Here is a 24,416-nt window from a genome sequence, read left to right as displayed (position 1 = left end):
CAAAAGATTTTAACTACCACAAAAAGGTTAGTCGCCTAAATCCTGAGAGGGACAAGTATAAAACCATTTGGAATTAATTTTGATATTCAATTATCAAAGCTTTATTTACACAATGCATGTTAATTTAATGTAGTCAGATTTTTTTTTGCAGATGATAATCAAATATGAAGCACAACAACACAACACTTTAGAATAATTTTATTAAAAAGTAAGCAAAAGCATTATTAAAAAAAAAATAAAACATTTCAATGTTTCCTAAATAAACATCAAACACACTCTTCTGTTACAAATAAGAGCTCACAAATTACAGAGGCTTTTGCTGTGCAGCTGAACACCTCCCAGTTGACTTCAAGGCTGGACGCTCGCATTGTAGGACACGCTCAACATATACGCACTGACTCATCCTTGAACACAAACTTCACTGGATCTCTCCCATGTACAACCGCTTGTCACTGGCACAAGACAGCACTGTAACGAGACAAAACAGGAAGATGACTAAACTTGCAAATCGACGTCAATACCCAATACAAAAAATGGCACATACCATTTCTCTGCATTGTATTTCTTAAAGTGTTCATAAATCAAGTTTGTCCAGAATTCAAATGTCACCAGTTTTATTTCCTGGTGTAATCTGAGCCTAGAGCCTTGTTTCACTCACCGATGGGTTCCTCTGGGTGAAAAACCACTTCATTGACGGAACCGGCATGCCCTGGCAGTTTATAATTGATTCTTCGTGATGTGGTGTCCCATATATACACAAATCTGACAATGATGAGAATGTGTTAATATTTAAGAAAATGACAAAAACATTAAAAGACCCAAGTCATTCTCTGCTTACCTGTCAGCCGAGCCTGCAGCTATCTTACTGCCGTCGTTCGACCAGGAGCATCTCAACAAATTCTGAGACAGGAATAACAGATGTTAGAAGACGAATTAGAAACATGATACAAGTACACTGTATGTATTTTAATTAGACGAAATAGGAGCCGATATCTATTAGAAAAAACAACAGAAGGCAAGGGAATAGTCAAGAAAGTGAAAGGCAATGTTACGACATTGTCTGACTCCCTCGCCACCACAGACATTGTCTGACTTCATCGCCACCAAAGACATTGTTGATTCATTTCTCCCTGTGGCCCTCAGAGGCGACTGTTGTTGTGATTTTGGGCCTTACAAAAATAAATTGATTTGATTTGATTTGAATTTGATTTGATTTGAATTTGATTTGATGTGAACAAGCATAAATACTGCCAGAAGCCATGCAGCTGTTCGCTTAAGCACAGACCAGTGAGAGTACAAAAGGACTGTGACTCGCATGTAAAGAGGAGACAGAAACATGCCATTGTTTTAGAATACACTGAAAAAATAAAACAAAAGTAAAATCATTATAAAAAGAAATGCATAAAAATGTCCTTCAGATGTTACTGTGGTGTATGTGAGAGCGATATGATTGCAACGAGTTTTAAATCACTAAACACTGTGGTAATGAAAGAACCACACATCATGTATTATTACACTGCTCTTATCATGATTTCCCAATTTAAATTAAAGCTGCTGTATACCTTTTCAAAGTTGTGAAGGTTGCCCTGGAAAATCTTAACACATCTCTCCTTGGGCGCGAATGGCCTCACGTCCCAAATACGGACTGCAGTGAAAGGAAAAAAAAGATTTAAGAGTACGATCCCAGGTATTTAGGAGATGTGGGTAAGATTCATGCTAAAGACCTGTGTTGTCCATAGAGTTGGAGAGCAGGTAAGAGCCCTCTGAGCTCAGACTGAGTCCTGTTATTGAATCGCCATGGCCGTGCATTGTGTAGATCAGCTTATTCTGTCTCAGGTCCCACACCTGTCAAGACAAATACATTTGAATTTTGATTACCATGCTTATTTAGGTAGACAAAATTGTAGCTGAATATAACAAACGTGTCTTTATCAAATCTACATTGTTCTGCTGTACCTTAATTTCATTGTCGATGCCTCCAGACATTATTTGATCACTGGTATCATTAAAAGTTACAGCCAGGACTTGGTAGGTGTTTTGGAAAGTGTGGATGGCTCCTTTTTTACGGATGTCCCACAACTGCATTGAGTTGACAAAAAAAATAAGATTAAAAAATAACCAAACAAAAAACAGTGTAAAGCTCAAATATCAATTATACGATTCTGAAATCCCCATCTCACCTTGACAGTGCCATCGTCACTGCCAGTGCACACCAGTTGAGGGCCACGGCGAGCTGGGTAGCATGTGTTCACAAAAGATGTATGACCCTTCAAACGTTTGATCCTTTCTCCAGTTTCACTGTCCCACACACCAACAGTCTTGTCTGTGCTGGCGGAAAACAGCATACTACAAGAGACATAATCCCATCAGTATTTGTTTAGCGGAGCTTTATGAGAAAACCCAATGTCGTTTGGTTTCAGAAACTAAGCCGTGGTGGGGTTGGTTAGTACCAGGATGGATCGGCAGTGGTTTAGTGTTAGCAGAACCTTCCCACTCGGATAAGTGCATGTCATTGTGCCCATGGGCAGGGTACTTTACCCACCTTGCCTTCAGTGTCCATGTACACTGTTGTATGAATGTGAATGCAGAGCAACTGCTGGCCCATGGCTACAATCCGGTGTGTTTACAGCATTCATATCACGTACTGTATGTTCATTGACACACCAGACCTACGTAATAAACTAATAATAATGGGATAGGATCAGTACCATAGCGTTTGCCAAGATCCAAGTTTTGGTTGAACAGCTCCAAAGAACATAAACTAATAATAATACATTAACAGGTTTATATAATGTATTGAGCGGAAAAACCTTTTCATAGTTCCTTAACTACTGCTTAACTACTGTAGCCCCAGCTGCCATGGGGCAGACTGAAATGTGTTAATCCGCACCAACAGCCCGCCTGACCACCACCAGAAAGTCACTTGTCTGCCATGTTCACAAAGGCAAAATTAATTAAGTGTCATGCCAAAGAGAACAAAGGACTAACTGGGGATTCAAACCACTCTACCTGACCCAGAGTGTTTAGAAGGGCACTGTAGTCATACCTGCCGTCTGTGTTGTAGTGCAGCTCCATCACTGCACCACTGTGTCCTTTCAAAGTGGCATAATTTTCACAATCGCCAAAAACATTCCACATTACTAAAAAAAAGAGAACACATTTATTATTTTCAAGTGATTTCTGTGTTTTCCCACAAGTGTAAACGCTAATGTAAACTTGACTTACATATAAGCCTGTCAAATCCTGACGAAGCCAGAGTAGCTCCATTTGGATGAAACTTGCAGCAATACACTTCACCCTCATGCCCAGACATCAGCATGATGGGAGCCTGCAGACTGGATGTCCGAGGGGGGCCCTGGAGAGACAGCAAGACAAGTAAACCAAGGGATTCTGTGTGGCATTTGTTTCGTAAATCAAAATCAAATTATGTATCAATTTAGCTTAAATATACCATCCTTCAGTCCCCGGTCTGCAAATATGTATTGAGAGCACATCAACTTTACCTGTGTTTTTGATTTGCGTTGAAAATGAAGAGATTTTAAATCATTGACACCTATCCATGGGTCTCAGAATGATGAGAATTTAGGGCCACTGCCATAGAAATTTACTATTTAAAACTAAATATTAAAGATTTTGAATTGGAAACAGTCCTCAAAATGTTGCATACAACCCCTTGAAACCCGAAACCTATTTCTACCATGGGAAACAGAACCTAATTAAAAGGTGCACTATGTAGCTTCTCTGGTGGCGTATAGGCCGCTAGTCTAAATGGGAATGTTATAGCTTCAGATTAAATGTTATTATTCAATTGAATAAATGCAAGATGGATCGGTTTAATGTCATATGAGAAACATTCCAGGTAAAGCAATTGAGCTCGGGATGGAACGTCCAAAAACAAGTTCTCTTTCAACATTGGTTTTTCGGTATCTCACAAGAAGCCTTATAACACTACATCCGAGCGGAGCCTACTCCTCCTGTCTAGCGTGATAGAGGTGCCATCCCTTCAGTCTTTCAACACTTCTCACCCCGAGAAGCCTTCAGACTGGGTGGTTTACGGACTAGCTAAATTGTTCATAAGGAGAGCTAATCGCGCTGCGGCCGAACGCTACTCAATTACCTCTTTGCTGGTGTGAGTTTTGTAGTAGGTTTCTTTCACTAGCCCTTACTTTTATTACAGAGCACGTACCCACCTCTCCTCACCACGGAGAAGAACGTAACACCAAAAGCTTGCATGTGTGGCAAGAATATTTCTGGGGCAGACGGTCACCCTGTCTGTGCTTCATGCCTCGGGCTGCAACATGCCCAGGACGTGTTGGCATCCCAGGTCTCCTGTAATCATTGTGCTCGCCTCTCTCAGAAAACCCGCCATCAGAGACTCGCAAGGCAAACGAGCTTGACACGGTGCTGGGGGCAACCACTCCCCCACCATAAGAGCAGCAGGAAAAGTATCCCCGGGAAAACTCCCTCCCCACGGGAAACTATTGGGACGATCAACTCGATTATTTGGATCCTTTTTGATCCTGACGAGCTGGAGGCCGGCCGCATGGCCGAGCAATACAGCTCCCGAGATGATTTCTCCAACTCCGGTGGGGAGCTCGTCAGCCTTTCTTCGGATGAGGTGGATGTGGAGAAATTCACACTCCTGGTGCCACAAGCACACAGGGAGATCTTCCGCACTCACCCGGAGCGTCTTGCTTTGTGGGTCTGGCCCAGGTTAAATCTATCTGTGGGTCTACAGGACGACGTCATTAACACCATTCAAAGAGCCTGGGCCATTTCTGCTTGTAGTACATACGATGGAAGTGACACGCTTTCGAGGAGTGGTGCGTAAGCAAGGGCTGTGTTGCTCTTCAGAGCCCTGTGCTCACCTTTCTGCCTAAAGCCTAAAGAATAAAGTCTAAGATGTACAACTACAGCGGATGGCGGTAATGTAACACTTGTAACACTAACTACCAGCCGCCATAAACCGCCAAAGAAGAATTCGGTTGGTCAATCCAGACGAACGAGCGATCAGACAGATCAGGAGGAATTCGAGCAGGATCTGAGAAAGTTCAGAGAATTAGAAAGCAATCTGTGCGTATCTGAGGTTCAATAAAGCTCCTGAGCCTGTCCTCATGTCTCCATCAATGTGAATATCCACCCAGGCCGTAAGTAGTGCTCTGCCCGGCACTCGAGAGCAGTGACAGCTACACACCTGAACCAGCACCTTACAGTCCACACAGCCCGGAGTATCTCTCCAACAGTTGGTATCCATAAAGTGTTACATTACCGCCACCTACTGTAGTTGTACGTCTTCAGAGAATGCGTTTTAACTATACCATCGTAAAAAAAAAGGAAGAAGGGGAGAGAAAACGAGAAATAGAAAGACTTCATCCTAAAGTTACCATGGAAATCCGCCATATTTGTTTGAGTACAAAACGCCCATATAGAATCATCAGCCAAAACTAAACAAGTCGTGGAACAACCCAACAAACTGCTGGGTCATTTCTGGTCAAACATTTATCATACGATAGTCTCAGAATACAATGAGAATTGTAATGAACGCTATGTTTAGTATTGATCTAGCATCTAAAAGTCTCCATTGGATTAGCATTAGGCTAACAACAATTGGTAATTCTACGTGTTTCGACAGACACAATCCCGATCTCAATAACATCTCAATGGAAACAGGTAGTAGGTGGCATAGTGAACCTACGCCAGAAAAGTTACATGGTGGACCCAAGAGTAAACAGACACCGCGAACTTTTAACAATCGGTTGTAGCTCAACAAGACCATACCGTGGCCATGAGCTGCTGGGACTGAGCCGCGGCCACGAGCTCGTTCCTCGGCCGTTTCCCCGCTGTCGGCACAAGCGCCATATCCGCCGCTCTCTTCTTTGGATCAATCATACTGCGAACTCCGACAGAATAATACACGATAACTAACTACTTGTACTGGAAATAATGGAAGTGTTTCTGTGAGGAACGCGAGCGCAGCGTACAGATAAAAAGAGAACGCGATCACTTCCGGTAGTTTAAGGTATCTGATTTGTCAGTGGTTTCAACTCGGGCTCTGATTGGCTATTTTTTATGTCTTTGAGCTCTGTTGCACCGGATGTATTTCTGAAACAACACCGTGGTTAGCCAAGGTAATAACAACGTTTTAAATCTGTTATCGTCATTTTTGATGTTTACAGGAGCACTTAGGTAGCTTTACAAGTTGTATCAATCGCAGTAGTCAGACCAGTAGCTTGATGTATTTGTGTAACACTAGTTAAATATGCGTCAAATGGCTAAACTGTATGATGTATGTATGATCATCTTTTCACATCCAAACCAATAATTAGTTCGTGAATCGCGAACATATCAAAACCAGATTCAGGCATGTTCCTAAATTATCATTTCCCCCAAATATCTGAACGCTACATATCTTTGATTATTTATTTATTCGTCGCAATGCCTATTGTTAATTCATTGTTTCACTGTTCTTCACAGTATAAATTGGGGCACTATGTCGGATCGAGTTGGAGAAAATGCAGAGCCTTCTGGCCTTGATGGTCTACCCCCAATGTTCAGCATTTGCAAAGGAGAGGTCGTTTCTGTCCAAACATATGGGGCTTTTGTCAGACTCCCAGGGTACAAGAATCAGGGTGAGTAGAAAATCAGCCTTCAGATATAAATCAGTTTAGGGTCCAATGCTGTGTCAAGTTAATAGGATGAAATATAGGCATACTAAAGTTACCAAAAGTTTGACTTGTTATAACAACAAAATGTTAGTGTTTAGAGACTCATAATCGGGCTCCCAATATTGCTACATGTTTTATTAGATTGCCTTGAGCTCTTATATATATAGTATTATATATTATAATAGTTATTAGAAACCATTTCTTGAGTCGACTAGAAGGTCCTGTACACATGCTTGGATCTTGATTGTTGTCACCTGGTCTGGGTGTCTTCCCATATCTTCTTATTTCCATATTTGAAATATTCACCACCTTCGACACTCCCCCGCAGCAGAGCTACATCAGAAGTGCCACCTCTGTCAACTCCACTGGCTTCCAATAAAATTGTCGATTTACGGTAGAATCCTTCTTCTCTTCACAATCTTGCACAACCTTACCTGCCCGACCTCCTCCACCTTTACACTCCAACCTACTCATCTTCTGCCCACCATCCGTCCATCCTCGGAGCGGCCTGCCACAGACTTTAGTCGCTGTTCCCCACAACTCTGGAACGTCCTACCTTTCAAAGCTAATTAGAAAAAACACCTCATCATCAGCAAGAAAGAAAAAAGGTGGAAAAAAGAGAAAGGTGATATTAAACAAAATGTTATTATAGTTACTGTTTCTACCAAATTATTTGGGTTAATTATTCCTATTCCTTTATAATGGTTTCACCATGCCTAGTTGTCAATATAAAAAGAAGAAAAAAACACAATGCTCATTCAAACAACACAATCAGTAGAATCAGAATCAGTATAGCGTTATTGCCATTGTCAGTTAACTAAATTCACAAATTGGCACTTGCTTTGGCAATATGGTGCAACATAATAGTAAGAATAAAGTATAAATACAAATGGTTGCTAAAATCAATCGACTTATATACCACAATTGACTTATAAAATACCTATTTTTGACACCAACCTTATTTATAGTAATTTGTTTCACCACTGGAGGTCAGTATGTGGTAAACAGTGCTTCATAATTTACTAGTATAATAAAGTTGTAGACCAAATATCATCACAACATTATGATGATATAATAGTATTTAAATAATAATCCATTCATATAATCTAATGGATGCACTATTTTTATGTGCAGGTCTGGTTCATGTGAGTGAAATGTCTGCATCTCGAGTTGAAAGTGCTTCTGAGATTGTGGATGTGGGAGAGCAGGTGTGGATTAAAGTCATTGGGAAAGAGGTACCTAACGTTTTTTCCATACATTTTGTGAATTAATAAATCCTACAGTCTTGTTTATTGTATCTCAGACTCAAGGTGAAAAGGTGAAGCTGTCCTTCTCCATGAAAGCTGTCAATCAGGGAACTGGCCGGGACTTGGATCCCAACAATGTTATGGCTGAGTATGTTTCATTTTTTTCAGCCTGTAAATGTTAGAATACAGGTTTATTTGGATTTTATTTCATTAATTTGATATGTGTTTGTAGCCAGGATGCACGGAGACGCAAGCAGTTCAAAGATGGAACAAGAAACAAAATCACACTGGAGGCTGTACTTAATACAACTTGCTCAAAGTGTGGTTGTAAAGGTGTAACATATCATATTAAATGTGTGTCTAATTTATGTATCTTACATTCATTGTCTTCTACAATATCCTTTATTTCAGGGCACTTTACAAAAGATTGTTTCTCAGCACCAGGCTTGCAGTATGCACTTCTGCCTGAAGAGGACGATGATGAGCCATTACAGCAGACCTCAGCATCTGCAACCAGGGAAGACTCAGACAAGCAGAAGAAAAAAAAGGTAGTGATAAAAACATCTTTGGTTATAACTTGTTTGTCCTGAACTACGGATGAGACACTATTCCAACAAGTCGAGATACAACATTGGTAGGTTTACAAGAGCGAGACAAAAGAAGATTTTGACATAATTTATAATGAATAAATTGTGTGGTTCACAATTAACAGTTATTAACTGACTGTTTTCCTGCTGTCTTTGTTGCACTGCTTATGCTACGAGCGCTTAACCCTTTTTTGTTCGAACTACATCTAATCTAAAAAAATATATAATTTTCCACATGGTATTTTCATCTTTCAATATGCCACAATTTATTGTCCCATCCTTATCCTGAACTCAGTTATTGTACTGTATGCCAAGTTTTATTTATTTTATTTTGAAACCTGTGCCATTGTTGACTTTTAGTCAAAATATTTAAATTTTAAAATTCATCCAGTTGCTTCAACAACATGCATGTCTTAATTTCTGCAAAAAGTGCCACATGTTTGAAAAGGAGTAACAGCCGTGTCTGAGAATAGACTTGAAGATGAGAAGAAAGTAATTTTATTGTTGGCTTTATACAGTATTTATGAGCTATTTTTAAAATGTTTCAAATCAGCACAGTTTAACACTCTCATCTGTAGGAATAAAACTTTTGTGTGCTACCTGTAACTTTTGTTATTACAATCCTGATTATCTTCTGATAAACGGTTACAGGTTGAATATTTGTTTTGTGGGTTTTACCCCACAGCTCCACACATATTGTATTAGTGACCACATTTATCTGTAAAAACTGAACGATAAGATGATGAATGTAGCTTTTTAACCATGATTACACAATACATTGTTTAAATAAGCTATGGTTTGTTGGTCATAAGCTTTACTTAAATCCAAAAATATACCTACTCAGTGTTTTGTGTAATGTCCTCTACCAGATATGTACGTTAATGCTGATGATTTAGATCTAAAGATAAGTTCAGGACAATAATAAAACATGTTTTCAATCAGTATGATATAATTATAAACGTGTATTCTCATGTTCTGAGAAAAATAATGTGTACACTTTTTTTAGGAAAAGAAAATGAAGAAGAAAAAAAGAAAGCGGGAACAAAAGGACTCGGAAAGTGACCGCGGCAGTGACAGCAGCAGTGAATGCAAATCTAAGAGGCAGCGTCACGACAGAGAAGACAAAAAGAAGAAAAAACATAAGAAACACAAGCATCATAAACATGCTGACAACAGCTAATGGACACAGATAATTAGACACAGCTAGTATTTCACGTTGGTTACAATAAATATTGTCATCAATCATTTCTGTTGAAAACTGGCGGCGGCTTCCACTTGTCCTAAAGTAACCTTTTCTCCCCCAGCGGGAAGAATACACACACATCATTTGTAATTTGAGAGGAGTAAGTAATATAGCAGCATGTGGGTGCCCCGTTTGGAGACCTGCTATGGTGTACACCTCTCACGTTTCCTATGCTCAATGAAAATCCATAATCAGGTATTCTTCCAGCGACCGTAGTAGATTTGCACACACCCACACACAGGAAGTTATATACAATTACAGGAAATGTATTGTGACATGAATGAGTTTGACAGAAACCTCCTGTCATGATACCAGGTAGTTGCCTTTTATTTTTGTTTTCATTATTGAGCAATTTTGTTCTTGTTTTTGTAGCATGTAAAATGTTGGAAGTTTATTTTATGATTGTTAAAAAGACCTTCACTTATTTGTTGACCTGTTGTTATTTCTGTAATGTTGTGTGCAAAACACCTGTTCACAATATTGAACATAATTCTGGAGAAAATGGCCCCCCTCAGGGTCCTGTTGAGTTTAGCTGGGTGTCCTTTTAACATGATGCATACAACAGCAACACTGGAGTGATAGATGTTATGTTGCTGCTTCTGCTTTGACTTATGTTTTAATGTAGTGGTATCAAATATTGTTTCAAGTAGCAGATAGCAGGGCACATGGCACTTAACTTTACTCAGTCCTCTCAATAATGTTCTTGTTAAACATGCCAGTATGCTAAACACTGAATGCACTAATTCTATGCTCTTTTCATATTCCTCCTTTTTAGTTGGTCATCTGATGTTTATGTTAAGAGCTAAGCTTCAAAACATTTGTCACATGCTACATAATATTATGTCAACAGTGTTTGCATGCACAATATTGCATGGCACAGATTCACCTGCATGTTGTGTTGATGGTTGGTGTTTCAGATCACTCATTACAAACCTCAGACTGGTCTATACTGTGCAAATCAAAGTTGTGCTGTGCTGTATTCTTTTGAAGAAGAAAAAACAGTTCATAGAAGGGCTTGATATTGCCTGATAAAACGCATTGGTTTTGACATCTGCAGTCTCTATCACAACTTGGTGGTTGGTTAATTTTTCTCATTCTACACAACAAAATTTGTATTATTAATTATCTTAGCATGACTGTGTAACTCCTTTACATCTCCCCTTGGGTCTTAATAGCTCCACATTTGTCTGCCTGATGGCAACACATGACACCCCTACACACAGGGGGAGGGTTTGGGCTTAATATAGGTTACAACTTGTAACCAACAAGACTGGAACAAGAGAAAGGGGTGACGACACTTTCCTTTCACTGATCCACTGTATGAAAGGTTCAGGGCTCCACACTGACGTTCATAATATTACATCCTAAATTGCTAAAAGATGCATTAAATTGGTGTCAATGTGTTTTTTTTAAAAAGGACTGTAGCGCAAAAAAACATTTACATTGATGTCTGTGGGACGGTGTGAGCAATACCTGCAATATATTACCAAATTTAAGCATAGATTTATATAATTTTAAGTATTTGAGTAACATTTATTTCTCCAAAATAATAAAAGGGCATTTTAACATTATCCAACCATGTGGACACTTTTATTCTGATTATTTTCTGTCACAATAATCAAATCACAAACATTTCTCCAGGTTGAACAGGTACCATGCATTACACATTTCCTTTACAAAAGCAGACATTGCATTCAAGCTAAAAACAACACAAATACTGGAATTTATTCAGTGGTTCAGTTTTAGGGAAAAGAGGGCATATAAGGAGAAATCACAGCAGCAGTAACTGAACAAACGTGATGGTTGAACTGTATGACGTGCACCAAGGGTTCGACTTTGCCTGAGCCGAGTGGCTCTGAAGTCATTGTAAAGCAGGGGTTAGTTGTTGGGTATTTTGTGTTTTTTCAGCGTTGGACTTCACTCTGCTTTCTCATAAAGGCGCGTGCTAACAACATCTCCCATTGTGAGTATCTGAAAAATAAAGAAGTATGCATTCAGTCTAGAAAATAATAATCCACACAAAATACAAAGATCAGTTTCACACAAAAAATGATAAATATTCCAGAGTACTGACCAGTGTGAGGGCTTTGTCTTTGACCTCTCTCACCAGGCTGGTCTCTTTGCCGTCCCATTTCTGTACATGCACCAGCTTACCGCCATCGATCTTTACTATGGACTGTGGTCAAATATAAAAAAAAAGTTAGTTTACAATGTCTGTAATAGAAGAATTATTCAAGTTATGAATCATTCTGCTATTATTTGAATCGTCTGTGCCAGATATTACGACACGATACACAGGTTTTAGCAGCGATGTGTAGGTACAATGTCCATGTAACATAAATCTAAAGACACAGAATAAAGACTTGTTTAACATAGTAGTAGATGTTTTAGAAATGACTACAGCTCTCATTCTCCGCTTGTAAATATGGACTGACCTTTGCCCCCTAACCTTTGAACTCACTGACCCAACCTTTACAGACCAACAAAACACTAACAGTCTCCAAATGAACTGATCCCTGGAGGTTTGCTTCCATCCATCATGTTTATCTCTTTAATTATCCTCAGCAGAGATTATGTTTGATGTTTTCAATATGTCCAAAGGGCGAAAAGCTTCATATCACAATTCATGACTACTGTTCAGCTTGTTACCTTGACTTTCCTGTCATCTGCAGTGGTCTCATCAAACTCCTCGTCCAGTTTGAAGCTGAGCTCTGTGTTTTTGACTGAGCTTTGGGTCTTCACTGTCATGACGCCGCCTTCCAGAGAAATGATGGTGGTGGGTTTGGTGATCGACCCGATCTTACGGGTGGCAAAACCCACACCTGCAGAAATAAGATATAAATTGCAATATAGTCTATTACAGTATATCTTTATTCCTTAATCAAACGATGTGTGGCATGTTTTCGAAAAGTTTGAACAAGTAGCTTTAGATTTACCCTCCAGCTCTCATGTGACTGACACTGTAATCTCTATTTGTCAACCATCCAACTTAGCAACATGTTCTTCAAACACTGCTTGTCCCAATGACCTGCCCACAAGCCTAGACATGACAAATGCCCACAGTTACTCTGCATGAATTTCTATTGGTTAGTAATGATCCACTCCCAGTTTGTAAACATTTTATTTTTAACAAGACGTTTTATCTCCTGGCCTTAAAGTGTACCACATTCCCACGTTCGAACAATAAATCACTGGGCAGAAGACAGGCTTGTTGATCACACGTAATGGAGGTCAGAGGTCAGTGTTTCTATGGTGACTGTCATGCTTCCTCAATGCACCTGCCCCCATCTCTCAATGCAAAAGTTACATTAAGCATTGTTATAAGCTTATGTTGCTTATGTTCAAAGATGTGCTGTAATAACCAGGTAATGTGGTAAAGCATTTCTGACTTTTGTATTTTCTGAAATGGTTTGGTCAAGTTGTGATATAAAAGTTAAGTATTGCAAGTTCTGTCTGTACCATTAGTCTCAGTGGCTGCTTCCTGGCATTGGGGGCCATTCTTTATCCATTCTTTATACCCAGTCCCTCCCACAGTCCTTTGACAACACACAGCTTTCAGCTAAGGTCACCCACATTTGCTCAAGGGTCTGTGTGTATGTTAATGTGTAGCTCTGCCCAATCACAGCAGCTCCTAGTGGGGCTGAGAGCTTTTCCTCACTGCTCACCCTCCCCTCGTGTGCAAGCAGCAGGCCATGTGGTCAACCACTCTTCCCTTTTTCCACTCCCTGCTGACTTCATCTATTGCTCTTCTTATTTTCTCTTCCTGGCTGTTTATGTCTAATCTTCTTTGTTGAACTTTCAGCTTTTAAGGCCTTTAGAAAAAACAGTTTGTTCAATGCAAATATCTTGCTCAAGCCAATCTTTACATGTGCCCACTTGTCTAAACCACTCCAGCCTGTCTTTTTGGGTGATTCGCGCATGCGCAAACGCCCAAAATAGAAAATAATTGCCATTTTCCTCCAAATAGACGTATGCGGACTCACCCAGCGCCTTCATGTACTCATCGAAGTTCTCGCTGTTCTTCAGGTTCCACGTGCCAATAAAAGCTTCGGCCATGTCTGCAGCAGAAAGGAGAGGAATGGGTGAAGGTGTGAGGCAGAGATGGTGCAGAGAGGGTGCAGAGAGAGAGACAGAGGCACAGGAGTTTGGAGGAGTCAGCGCCGAGGCTCTGCTGTGCTCTGACTGGCTGATTTATACCGGATGTTTGTGACGCCATCGGTGTCAGAGCAGAGGGAGCAGGGGCGGGGCCATGGGTCTATGGGCGGGGCAGGGAGATGCGGACAAAGACAGACGCTTGTGCACAATGTGGGCCTTATGGTTAGTTTGTGTTTGCAAGAATCCAAACTATGCTACTTTTTTATGCACACTATAATTCACCCGGGCCACGCTTTATAAAGCCTTTTCCAGCTTCCTAAAAGCCAGACAACAAGCACTGTATATAGCCTTTTATGATTATCTATAATATAATATATATATATATATATATATATATATATATATATATATATATATATATATATATATATAATAAACAACAACAACAAGACAAAACAAACTGCTTAAGATCTGTTTTTCATTTCATACAAGATCAGTAATACTAATAGTAACTAGAACTTTAAGATAAAACAAGAAGCAAAATTGATTGACGTAAAGTCAAATAAATAAAGGTTAATAGAGCATAAAAGTACTGAGTGTCCAAACATTTGCTCGAAAATATGTTAAAAGTTACTAAAAAGCACTCATTATCTCATTACTACACGTTGTAAAGCTGGCCTCTTCTTGTGATATGGTAATGCACTTTACAACTTGAATGTAAGCTTGAGAACAATCAAAGGGCTGTATAAGAAGTCACATTCAATGGAGAAAAAATGCAAAGAGGGGAGACATGTGTAAGATGCTCCTGCTGAGACAGAGAATAGAAAGAGTGGGGGAAGGAGCAGAATTTCTCGGGTAGGGTTGAAGGCAGTATTTCACTGCTTTTGATCCGTCTGGTTTGCACTTAGTAACCCCAATCTGCAAGAAGGGATAGATAAGAGACACATGTGAATGCATACATGGTAGTAAATGCATTCAGTATGTAGAATGTGCATGTGGTTGATCATGAGTGTAACAATAAGGGCACTAGGAAGGTGACAATGCACAGTCAGCTGCTCTGTTTGGCTGTTTTAGTGTTGCACAAGTGTTTTTCAATGAAAACCACACGTAGCTCATCAAACTTGTGGTCATCTTGCACATGACCAGACCAGTTTTGTTTTTTATATATTTACATGTGCAGTAAGGAATTGAAGTAGCTGAGTGCATTTTGCAAATTGTTACAGGTTCCAAAAAAGAGATAGATATTTTTTGCACATAATAATAATAATAATAATAATAATAATAATAATAATAATAATAATTGTGTGTCATCACCTCTAGAGATGTCAAGATTATTCAAATAATTAACAATTGCGACTCGGATTAGCAGAAGAAGATGGATGTATATTGCTTTTTATTTAAATCACAATAACTTAACTTTTGCATTCAGAAAGTTTCATTTCATAAAACTACATACTATAGGAGCAACGTATTGTGCAAATGAAAGGATTTCACTTCACTTTTGAGTCAATAAACGTGAATAATCTTTGTATCGTGATATTTCTGCTCACAATAATTGTAAAACCTGATATTGTAACATTCCTAGTCACCACCAGAATTGGATTATTAAAAGTTAGATTTTCCCAAAAAAGCACTAAATTCTGTGTAGAGCTAAAAACGAGTTGCAAAGCCCGCGGTCTAACTACCACATGTTTGGGACATGCGTTGTAACAAATCTGCAGCGCGTGTGCTTGGCTCTGGCATCCAAGTCAAACAGGTGTGAGACAGAGCCAGAGAGGGAGGGACGTGTGGAAAAACCAAGGGGAGACAGAGCGGGTGAAAGGTCGAGGTGATTCGGTTTGGTCTGGAACATGTTCTGCGCTTGTCAAACGCTGCACAAGTGTTCTTTAAGAGGGGTGTCTGATGTTCCACAATGTCATGATTCTACCAGCGTGAGACAGAAATGCACATGCCGCTGAAGGGCTTTCCCACACACACCCTCCAGATGACTTGTACATGTGCCAAATTTGCATGAAACCACAATTTGTGCAATAGAGGCGTATGTAATGACCTGATACTGATATTACTAGTCTCAACTATTGGTTTAGAGAAAAATCAAACTCTCAGGCCAGACTGTTGTGGGGGTTATTGACCGCTGTCATGTTTACAAATGGGGCAACTTCCATAGCAGAAAAATCAATACACTTTAAAACTACTGTCTGTAGATGTCATGTATTGGACAACCATGAATGAACTGGAAAATAGCAGAATGATTACAGAAATATCACAATCTACCTTTATTTGAAAGATTACTGAGCAAGTTAGTTTAATTTTTGTTTCAATTTGCTTTTTTCACTATCTTTTAAAAATGTGTTTAAAATCATCATCAGTCAATACTTTGCAACGTTGCATATCTCAAAAATTGCAATTAATATCAATAATTTTGCTGCATATTTCTCACCTTTAACTATTACAACTATGTGAGAAATTAAAATGAATATATATGAGCACTTTGAATGATTCCTCTCCAGCTCAGAAACAGAAATGGCCCTCCTTTATTTATTCTGCTCTGTTCAAACATGTTGCTGTATTATGTTACAACTACAGGGCTGACTTCACCAAGGTCTGCATGGTATTGGCAAAGATTGTGATAACCCTGTGAATTGTAGAACCTAACGATTGTCTTTTGCAATATATTTAGTGTATATTGATACTTTTGCAATATATTGTGCAGCCCTCGTACATACACCAATAAGCAGTCACCAATAATGCCCATATTAAAAATTGTGAATAATTTGTTTCACTAGCACTGCTGCTTATCTGGCTGGCCCTTCATTACACTGAGAAAAAAAAAAGAAAATAAACGCAACACTTTCATTGCTTCAATATGTTTGGTGGGAAATATACATCTACTTCACACATTTTAAGCCAGGTATGAATAATAGCATGTTATTATTACATATATATTTGCTCACGTTTTACCATGGATTGACAAAAATGTGCATATTATTGCTAATGTACAGTAGTAGCAGATGATTTTTGCACATCTGACCTGAGGCTTGGTTGTGATATTAAAGTACAGCAAGTGGATAAGCTTAGCATTATTGCCAAAGGAAAGGATATACAAACATAATTTAAAGTAAGTAGGGTGCTTTAAGTGAAGATATAAACTTCAATTCTGTCAAAACAGTCCGGATTCCACAATTGGAGGGGGCTTATGGTAATATGACTGGTAATAATAGACCTTGGGGGTTTTGCACAGAAGGAACCTTTTGCAGCTTCAAACTGTCTTTAGGATCCATTTGATGCATGTTCACACAGAATAGGAACTAGGGACACCACATTTTCAGTGCTTTTGAGCTCTTATTCTGGTTCGGCTTTCCAGCTTGAACCAGGTGACTATGGTGACAGAAGTCCACGTACAACATTAGTTTTTTTGGGAACAATATTTCATACATTTTCAGACGAAACAAACTCTGGTCTGTGTGGTTCACAGTTAAATATGGGCTGGAGAATCATGGGATTAATTTATTGGTACTGTTGGTGTGAAAACCCCTCATGTCTGTAGGCAGGGCTGGGCAATTATTTTCCTCCGAGGGCCATATTCGAATCCAGGCAAGTAATTAAATATCAAATAAAATATAACTAAATATATTATATATTATATTGAATTTGTATATTATATATTATATTGAATTTGATTTTTTGCTATTGAATCTATTATTTAATTCATTCCACGTCATATTTATTAAGAATACAAGTGCAGACAGATGCCTGTTGCAAAAAAGGAAAGAAAAAGGGAAAAAAAACAACAACAATTTTTTAAATATTACTTGGACAAGCTTGGCGGGCCGGATTGAAAGCAGAGGGTTATACAAAGGCATGTGCCCTTGCGTCCTCTGTTGACCACTTTAGGTACTGCATTTAAAATATGCCTTAAAGGTGGAATGAACGATTTTTTTCAGCTAATTTTTTATCATATTTCCTCGTGGCGTGGATAAATCATTTGTCCTGCCACGTATCAATCATAAAACGCTCCTATCGCTCACCTGCAGCCGCGTGCGGTTCGTGCCCACGTTTTTGCGTGCCTAAGCGCATGGATCTATCATAATATAGTTCCCTCAGTGTACGGGGCAAAATGAAGACGGAGAAAGACAGTTCGAGCTGACGCAGAAGTGGACAGAAATCTACGGGAGACGAGAGATGCGATGCGCTCCGCTGCGCTAATAAACAAACGCACGTGTGTGTTGTATCAGTCCGCACGGAGGAGTGCGCATGCGCACTTCCGCCTGCGTTCTCAAATCGCCGAAAAATCGTCCATACCGCCTTTAAATTTGGTCAGCTCTGAAAATAATTTGTAAACTATAACCTAGAAATCAAACCATTTTTCAAATCAGTACATGTTCTTAAATTAATTATCAATATTGGACTACTAAATTATGAAGTTGTAGTAGAGTAGAGTATGAATACATGTGACCCTATTACTTTGGAGTACTTTTATTCTTGTTTGAATCTGACAGTAGTGAATCCAGCTCTAGGAGCCGGGCAGGGGTCTTAACTAAATCCGCCAACATTAACCATATCCATGGAAACCAGCCAATGGGAGTAATTTAGTTGGAGTTGAAAAGTTGGAGCGAACACAGAGGGCTGTGTATTTGTGCTGTTGTGCACTGGATGCCATCAATGACACTATGGAGACGGGCTGGGGTGGGATTTACTTTAGCCCCACTATCTCTTTCCTTAGAGCTATTGCCCCATCATGTTGTTGTTGTTGCTATTAATGGCGGCTGGCGGCAAAGGTGCATTTACCGTCATCTACTTTATTCTTTAGACTTAATTGTTGTTGATTGCCCCATCATTATAATGCACAATTAACATAGCTAATGTCTAACGCTATGTATGATGATGATGATAATTATTAATACTATGATACATTTACAACGCTTTTCTACGTTTTTAACCTACGATAGTAGCAATAAGGCTTACATTTAAAGTAAAAATGGGCAGAATTGGCCTTTCTATAACTTAGAGTATAAGGAGATCTGTGCACAAGTGCCCATTTGAACACCAAAGAACAAAATCTTTCGAATACATTGCTTTTGTAGACCTAGAGTCAAAACAATTTGCCGTTTTGGCGCTCTAATTTAGTTTATTTAGTCTTTGCAAACGCTTGCGGGGCGTGCTCATGGATGGCCTGAAGTGTGCAGTTTTTACCACTAGACATTTCCGTTGAATTTCAAAATAAAGCCAATCTAATCAACCAAAAAATACTAGGTTTTGTTAACATTTTTCAAAATCGTACATGAGGCGATTCAATTAGATATTGAATAACTCGACCCCCAAACCTTATTTACAATTTCTCTGAGTAAAAAGGAACATATTTTATCCACTTCTGGTTGAAGTAAACATGTGCACTTCAAGCGTTTCCTTGGTAACAACGGTACACCAGGTCCGGGTCTCTCACTGTGCGTCCCGTTTTCCCGTTATCTTTTCCCTGGAGGCATCACAGGAGCAGACGATGGTGGTGAATTAGCGGAGAATCAAAGCACAAACACAAAAGTAGTATTTTTTTTATTTTATTTTTTTTACAGGGCAAATAATGAATATCTCTCATAAAGGCCGCTTCGGGTGTGAAGCAGCTCGCAAATGGAAAGCAACAGGTGAGAGTACAAATTATTGTAGCATAAAGGTTAGAGAGGGTCATAGTTAGCTATGAAAGTTTTGTCGTTGTGTTTTATTTTTATTTTCATTTTTATTTATTTTTTATTTTTTTGGGACATTGGTTTCTGTTTTTGTTTTCTTAACAAAACTCATCGAAAACCATTTGCTAAGTTTTGTTTTTTAATGGTAATTTATTTTTATTTTGGATGTTTATTCGTGTGCTTTATTGACTTTCTGTTTGGCCTACACATGTATATTTTATAAGTGACATTTTGAAGAATTTTCGACATTCAAAAGATAGAATTTGGTTGTTTATTGAATTTATTTTTTGCTAAATAGCTCTGGAAAATGTTCTCTGTTTTTGAGAGGAATGTTCAAATCTATGATGTACAAATGTTGAACCTTTTCATTATTTGTTTGAGATTGGCAACAAATCTGTAATCATGAAATTCTACCAAAGAATTCTGACCTGCTCCAGCTTCATTCTAAACTGAATTCTAGAATGTTCGATGTCATGTGAACGCAGACTATTGTTAATTGCTATGGCAAGGGCCCTAATTTTCATGACTCTGAAACCCATCAGAGGGTCTTATGTTCCAAGATAAACAAACCACAAAATAACCCCACAGACTGGAACAGCACAGATAGCATCTCTCTTCTCAGTGCCAGAAAGTGAAACGTCAAGGCACACACTGTGTGTCTTTAGAGCCTCATTAATCATGCAGATTCATCCAAGTCGACCTGTATCCAGGTCAAATTGGCTTTGGTGGAGCTGCGCATGCTTGTGTGTGTAGCCTCTTGTGACTTAAAGAAGCCTAAATTATTCAGCTGATGGCGCAAGGTGCTCAAAAGAATCTCGAATGGCCCCTGCACTCTGTGTGATGGAAACACTCAAATCTGATCAGACGGATTCGTTTACACACACACACACACACGCACGCACGCATACACTTGCACAAACACACACACACACACACAAACACACACACACACACACACACACACACACTGCCAGCATAAAGAATGGGTGTTGTGTTACTCATAACTTTTCTTTCTGTAGCTACAGTTCACTTCTTCCTTTTGTGTTTGCCGACTCCCCTCATCCCTCTTCTATTTTAGTGCCTCCTGACCCCTCTCTGAAACGTCCAGCAGGGATGCCCCAGCCTTGGCCTTTACATCCACAGAAAGCCCATCACCTGCCACATCAACTCCCTCTTTTCCACACTCGCCATGCAGAGGAGAGCGCTGAGCGTCCTCATCTGGTCACCATCATTCGACCCAGGGATCAAAATACAATGAGAAAGGTGCTCTAGTTTGATTATAAGTAAGGCATAAAACATCTAGCCAATTCTGTATGCAAATCACTGCATGCTCTGGGGTAGATAAGTACAGGTTGTTTTTGTAACGGAGTAGAATAGCTACAATAGCCATTACGTTGTGTGTATAGTTGTAATAGATCTCTAATGTGACCACTAGCCGCTTTACGCTCTTACTATTGCTTTAACTTTAGTTACTTAAACTTGTATGTGTTTAGTCAAATAGTCTCATTCTTATCATTTTGAAATAAATACATTTGCCAAATTTAATGTATGACTAATGTATGATTGTATGACTGTACTGTTGATTCTGCTCTTTTAGGTGACAGTGCTCCTAAACCGCAGAGGTGTGGTGTCTTTTGAGCAACTGCTATTGGATCTTTCTGAGGCTTTGGGGTTTCCTCGATGGCATCGAGCAAGAGTCACACGACTTTACACTGTCCACGCTCGAGAGGTGAAGAGTTTTGGTCCACATGTCCATCACCTGCTTGTTTCTATGGTGATGTTTTGCCCGGATTGTTCTACAGAATGACATTAATTTCATGTATCTTGCCCTTTTCATGTGTTTATATAAATACCTTGAAAAACATATTCTTAGTGAGAGTGGGGTTGCCTCTCCACAGACCTGAACTGTAACTTGGTCTGGTGGTGTCATCTGTTCATCCACATGGTGATTGTTAAATGTAATGCTACATGGTTGAATCTTTCAGGCAAAGCAATGATAGAGTAATGCTCCACCAGTGATTTTGACAATGATTGTGTTCTTTGTGTCATAGGTGAAAGGTGTGTGTGACTTTTTCTGTGGAGAAGTGGCGTTTCTAGCTCTGGGGAAGGCACGTCCAGACCTGAGCTGTTTGCACGAGGCGCTAGAGGAGCTTTTCCCTGATGACACTAATTATCAAGCAGATGCATTGAAGTTATGGGAGAAGAGGCTGCGTCCATCACCTGACAAAGCAGCAAAGGCTGACAGTGGATACAGTGAGGGCACAGACAGCAGCGGGACTCAAACAGGCGAACAAAAGCACCCAAATGCTCAGAGTACAAATGTAAAAAATACCAACAGTTTGCTACCACAGCGAATTCACAAAAAGACCAGAAAACCTGTTCCCAATAATCTGCAGACACTCAGAGTAAAGGGCGGTTTAATGCAGAGGCCTCCTACCGTTGTAGGACCTTTTGGACACATAGATGGTGTAAGGGCCTTAGATATACCTTCTCCAACTCTGTGTGATAACTGCATGGTCAGACAAGCAAGATGGGAACCTCAGGAACAGATGACTGTTCTCTCTGGGAAGGCACCACTTCCTCCCGTCATGAAGAAACCAACAGGAAGGGTTCCATCACCTGAAGATAGGACAAAGTTAAATGTCCATCCGGAAATTCTTTCTCCAAAACCAAGTTTAAATGACAACGAGGTATTTGTCAAATCACATCATCATATCATGAGTCTAGAAACTCTCCCACACAGACCAAGGGAGAGTTTTCCATCTCTTCTAAGTGAGAGTAACGTCACTCTGTCAGATATTGAGCAGTGTTATGAAATTGGACGGGTGGTCGGCGATGGGAACTTTGCAGTGGTGTGCGAGTGTCGCCGCCGTGACAATGGACAAACCCTTGCCCTGAAGATCATAGAGCGCTCAAAGCTGATTGGTCGAGAGCACATGATGCAGAATGAGCTGAGTCTTTTGGGAAGCCTATGCCATCCGCGAATAGTACGTCTTTTTGCACACCACCACACGGACACCCATTCATACCTGGTGATGGAGTTTGTGAGTGGGGGAGACTTGTTCGAGTCCATCAGTGAGAAGGGAAAGTTTTCCGAGGTCGAGGCAGGGATGATGGTATCAGACGTGAGCCAAGCACTGAGTTATATTCACTGCAAGAGTATCGTCCACCGAGACCTCAAACCAGAAAACCTGCTGGTGAGTAGGAGCAGGGGTTAAACTACATAATAATGAGTGCTAAACATGTGCAAACATAATAACTAATAGGTTTCCATAATAAAATGTGTAAAAGTATAATTTTTTAGGTTCACATCTACGTCATACGATACATGTGTTACTTAAATTGTATTATTGTACTTCTCATAACTGTTCAAATATTTCATGTTATAAACTATTTATTTATTATATTATAATAGAAACTGAACTAATTATTGCCTTGTTTAGATTGAGCGCCTGACTGAAGGCATCTGCAGACTGAAACTGGGTGACTTTGGTCTTGCCATGGTTGTGACAGAACCGGTCTTCACTATTTGTGGCACACCCACATATGTGGCTCCAGAGATTCTGCTGGAGACAGGCAAGCACATCGCTGAGATATCATGTATCGTACAATATATTATGCAGTCTGTCTAACTTATGCTGTATGCTTCTGGCCTGTCTGTGCGGTAAATTCACAGGTTATGGGGTGCCTGTTGATATCTGGGCGCTTGGAGTTCTTCTCTATATTCTTCTCTGTGGTTTTCCTCCGTTTCGCAGTAGAGAAAGAGACCAGGAGGAGCTTTTCCAGCTAATAAAATTGGCACATCTGCACTTTATGTCACCATACTGGGACTCGATTTCAGAAGGTTAGATTTATTGAAGTGGTTACATTATACACTTTGTCACTTTGTCTCTATTTCAACATTTCATTTTTATTTTTATTGTGCATATGTACAGAGGCCAAGCACCTTGTTCGAACCCTCCTTCAGCCGGATCCCTCACTAAGGCTGACTGCTGAACAAACCCTGATGCATCCATGGGTGAAGACTATGACTTCCATTTGCCAACAGGGGGTGGTAACGGATGACAAATGCAGAGCACTACCAACAGAGGAACTATCAGAGAGTCTCCCAAAACCTGCTGCAGACAATAAACCTATTAGCTCTGAGAGGGTGCCCATTTACAATGCAGAGCTGAGCATTGAAAGACAAACTAAAATGGAAGCAGGCAGGAGAATGGGCGCAAATACACCACCACCACCAGCAAGGACACAGGAAAATTCTATTGATTTTAAGAACAGCTCGGATCCACACTTGAATCCATGCAAAAACAATGCAAAAAGTGTTCACGGTGCATCAGATAAACTTTCAAGCGGAGAACAATAACCACATCCAACTATCATCTTTAACTCTACATCAGTCAAAAAACGTTTGACTCAAGTTTCACTCATCATTCACACGTCTGTGGATTGATGAACAAATGACCATCCTCCCTCTCAAGTGATACTACTGCACCCACCCAGATCATGAAACCAGCCAAAAACCAGGACCCCAGCCAACCACCTACCCTGCACGGCAATCTCATCCTTCACAATAGCCCTGATTTCTCATTTGTCAATCATGTACAGATGATTAGATATTCACCCAGTGTGAATAATGTCTGATGATGGAGCTCTATGAATCACTGCTTATTTAACCCATTCATATTATAATCATGAGCTAATCAAGAAATGTCTAATTATTCAGCTATCCATACTTTTATCATCAGGATTTGTAAATATTGAAATCCTGAATAATGAAGCACAAAAGTATTTGATGTTATTTTAATGCCGTTTTGTAGTCTTTTTCATTTCCTTTTGTTCATTTTAGCACGTGACACTGTACATATTTGTCTGCCATGTTTTACTGTAATCTTATTACA

General features: G+C 39.7%; 4 protein-coding genes across 4 annotated transcripts; 2 read left to right on the top strand and 2 right to left on the bottom strand.

Annotated features, from left to right (window-relative positions):
- Positions 1–183: 183 nt before the first annotated feature.
- snrnp40 (small nuclear ribonucleoprotein 40 (U5)) lies at positions 184–6,009 on the bottom strand. The gene is made up of 10 exons (XM_072447516.1): positions 5,779–6,009; positions 3,226–3,355; positions 3,047–3,140; positions 2,181–2,346; positions 1,957–2,079; positions 1,725–1,845; positions 1,563–1,645; positions 839–900; positions 659–762; positions 184–468 (listed from the first exon to the last, which is right to left on the bottom strand). Exons 1-10 carry the CDS (start codon positions 5,887–5,889, stop codon positions 419–421), a joined length of 1,044 nt encoding a protein of 347 aa, XP_072303617.1. The 5' UTR covers positions 5,890–6,009; the 3' UTR covers positions 184–418.
- A 4-nt stretch (positions 6,010–6,013) lies between these two features.
- zcchc17 (zinc finger, CCHC domain containing 17) lies at positions 6,014–9,745 on the top strand. The gene is made up of 7 exons (XM_072447517.1): positions 6,014–6,128; positions 6,475–6,629; positions 7,800–7,900; positions 7,969–8,060; positions 8,145–8,245; positions 8,324–8,460; positions 9,506–9,745. Exons 2-7 carry the CDS (start codon positions 6,491–6,493, stop codon positions 9,677–9,679), a joined length of 744 nt encoding a protein of 247 aa, XP_072303618.1. The 5' UTR covers positions 6,014–6,128; positions 6,475–6,490; the 3' UTR covers positions 9,680–9,745.
- A 1,557-nt stretch (positions 9,746–11,302) lies between these two features.
- Positions 11,303–13,925, bottom strand: fabp3 (fatty acid binding protein 3, muscle and heart). Its single transcript, XM_072447518.1, has 4 exons — positions 13,726–13,925; positions 12,392–12,564; positions 11,817–11,918; positions 11,303–11,713 (listed from the first exon to the last, which is right to left on the bottom strand). The coding sequence occupies exons 1-4, from the start codon at positions 13,796–13,798 to the stop codon at positions 11,660–11,662; spliced, it is 402 nt and encodes a 133-aa protein (XP_072303619.1). The 5' UTR covers positions 13,799–13,925; the 3' UTR covers positions 11,303–11,659.
- Positions 13,926–19,401: 5,476 nt separating this feature from the next.
- Positions 19,402–24,291, top strand: dclk3 (doublecortin-like kinase 3). Its single transcript, XM_072447514.1, has 7 exons — positions 19,402–19,476; positions 20,597–20,781; positions 21,116–21,254; positions 21,577–22,715; positions 22,962–23,094; positions 23,195–23,362; positions 23,454–24,291. The coding sequence occupies exons 1-7, from the start codon at positions 19,416–19,418 to the stop codon at positions 23,879–23,881; spliced, it is 2,253 nt and encodes a 750-aa protein (XP_072303615.1). The 5' UTR covers positions 19,402–19,415; the 3' UTR covers positions 23,882–24,291.
- The last annotated feature ends 125 nt before the right edge of the window (positions 24,292–24,416 follow it).

The sequence above is a fragment of the Eucyclogobius newberryi genome, unplaced genomic scaffold, assembly GCF_026437365.1.
Source record: "Eucyclogobius newberryi isolate DKJ021-1_F unplaced genomic scaffold, fEucNew1.0.hap1 SCAF_16, whole genome shotgun sequence".
Lineage (NCBI taxonomy): Eukaryota > Metazoa > Chordata > Actinopteri > Gobiiformes > Gobiidae > Eucyclogobius > Eucyclogobius newberryi.
The sequence above is the reverse complement of the archived record's forward strand: the minus strand, read 5'-3'. Positions and strand labels throughout refer to the sequence as shown.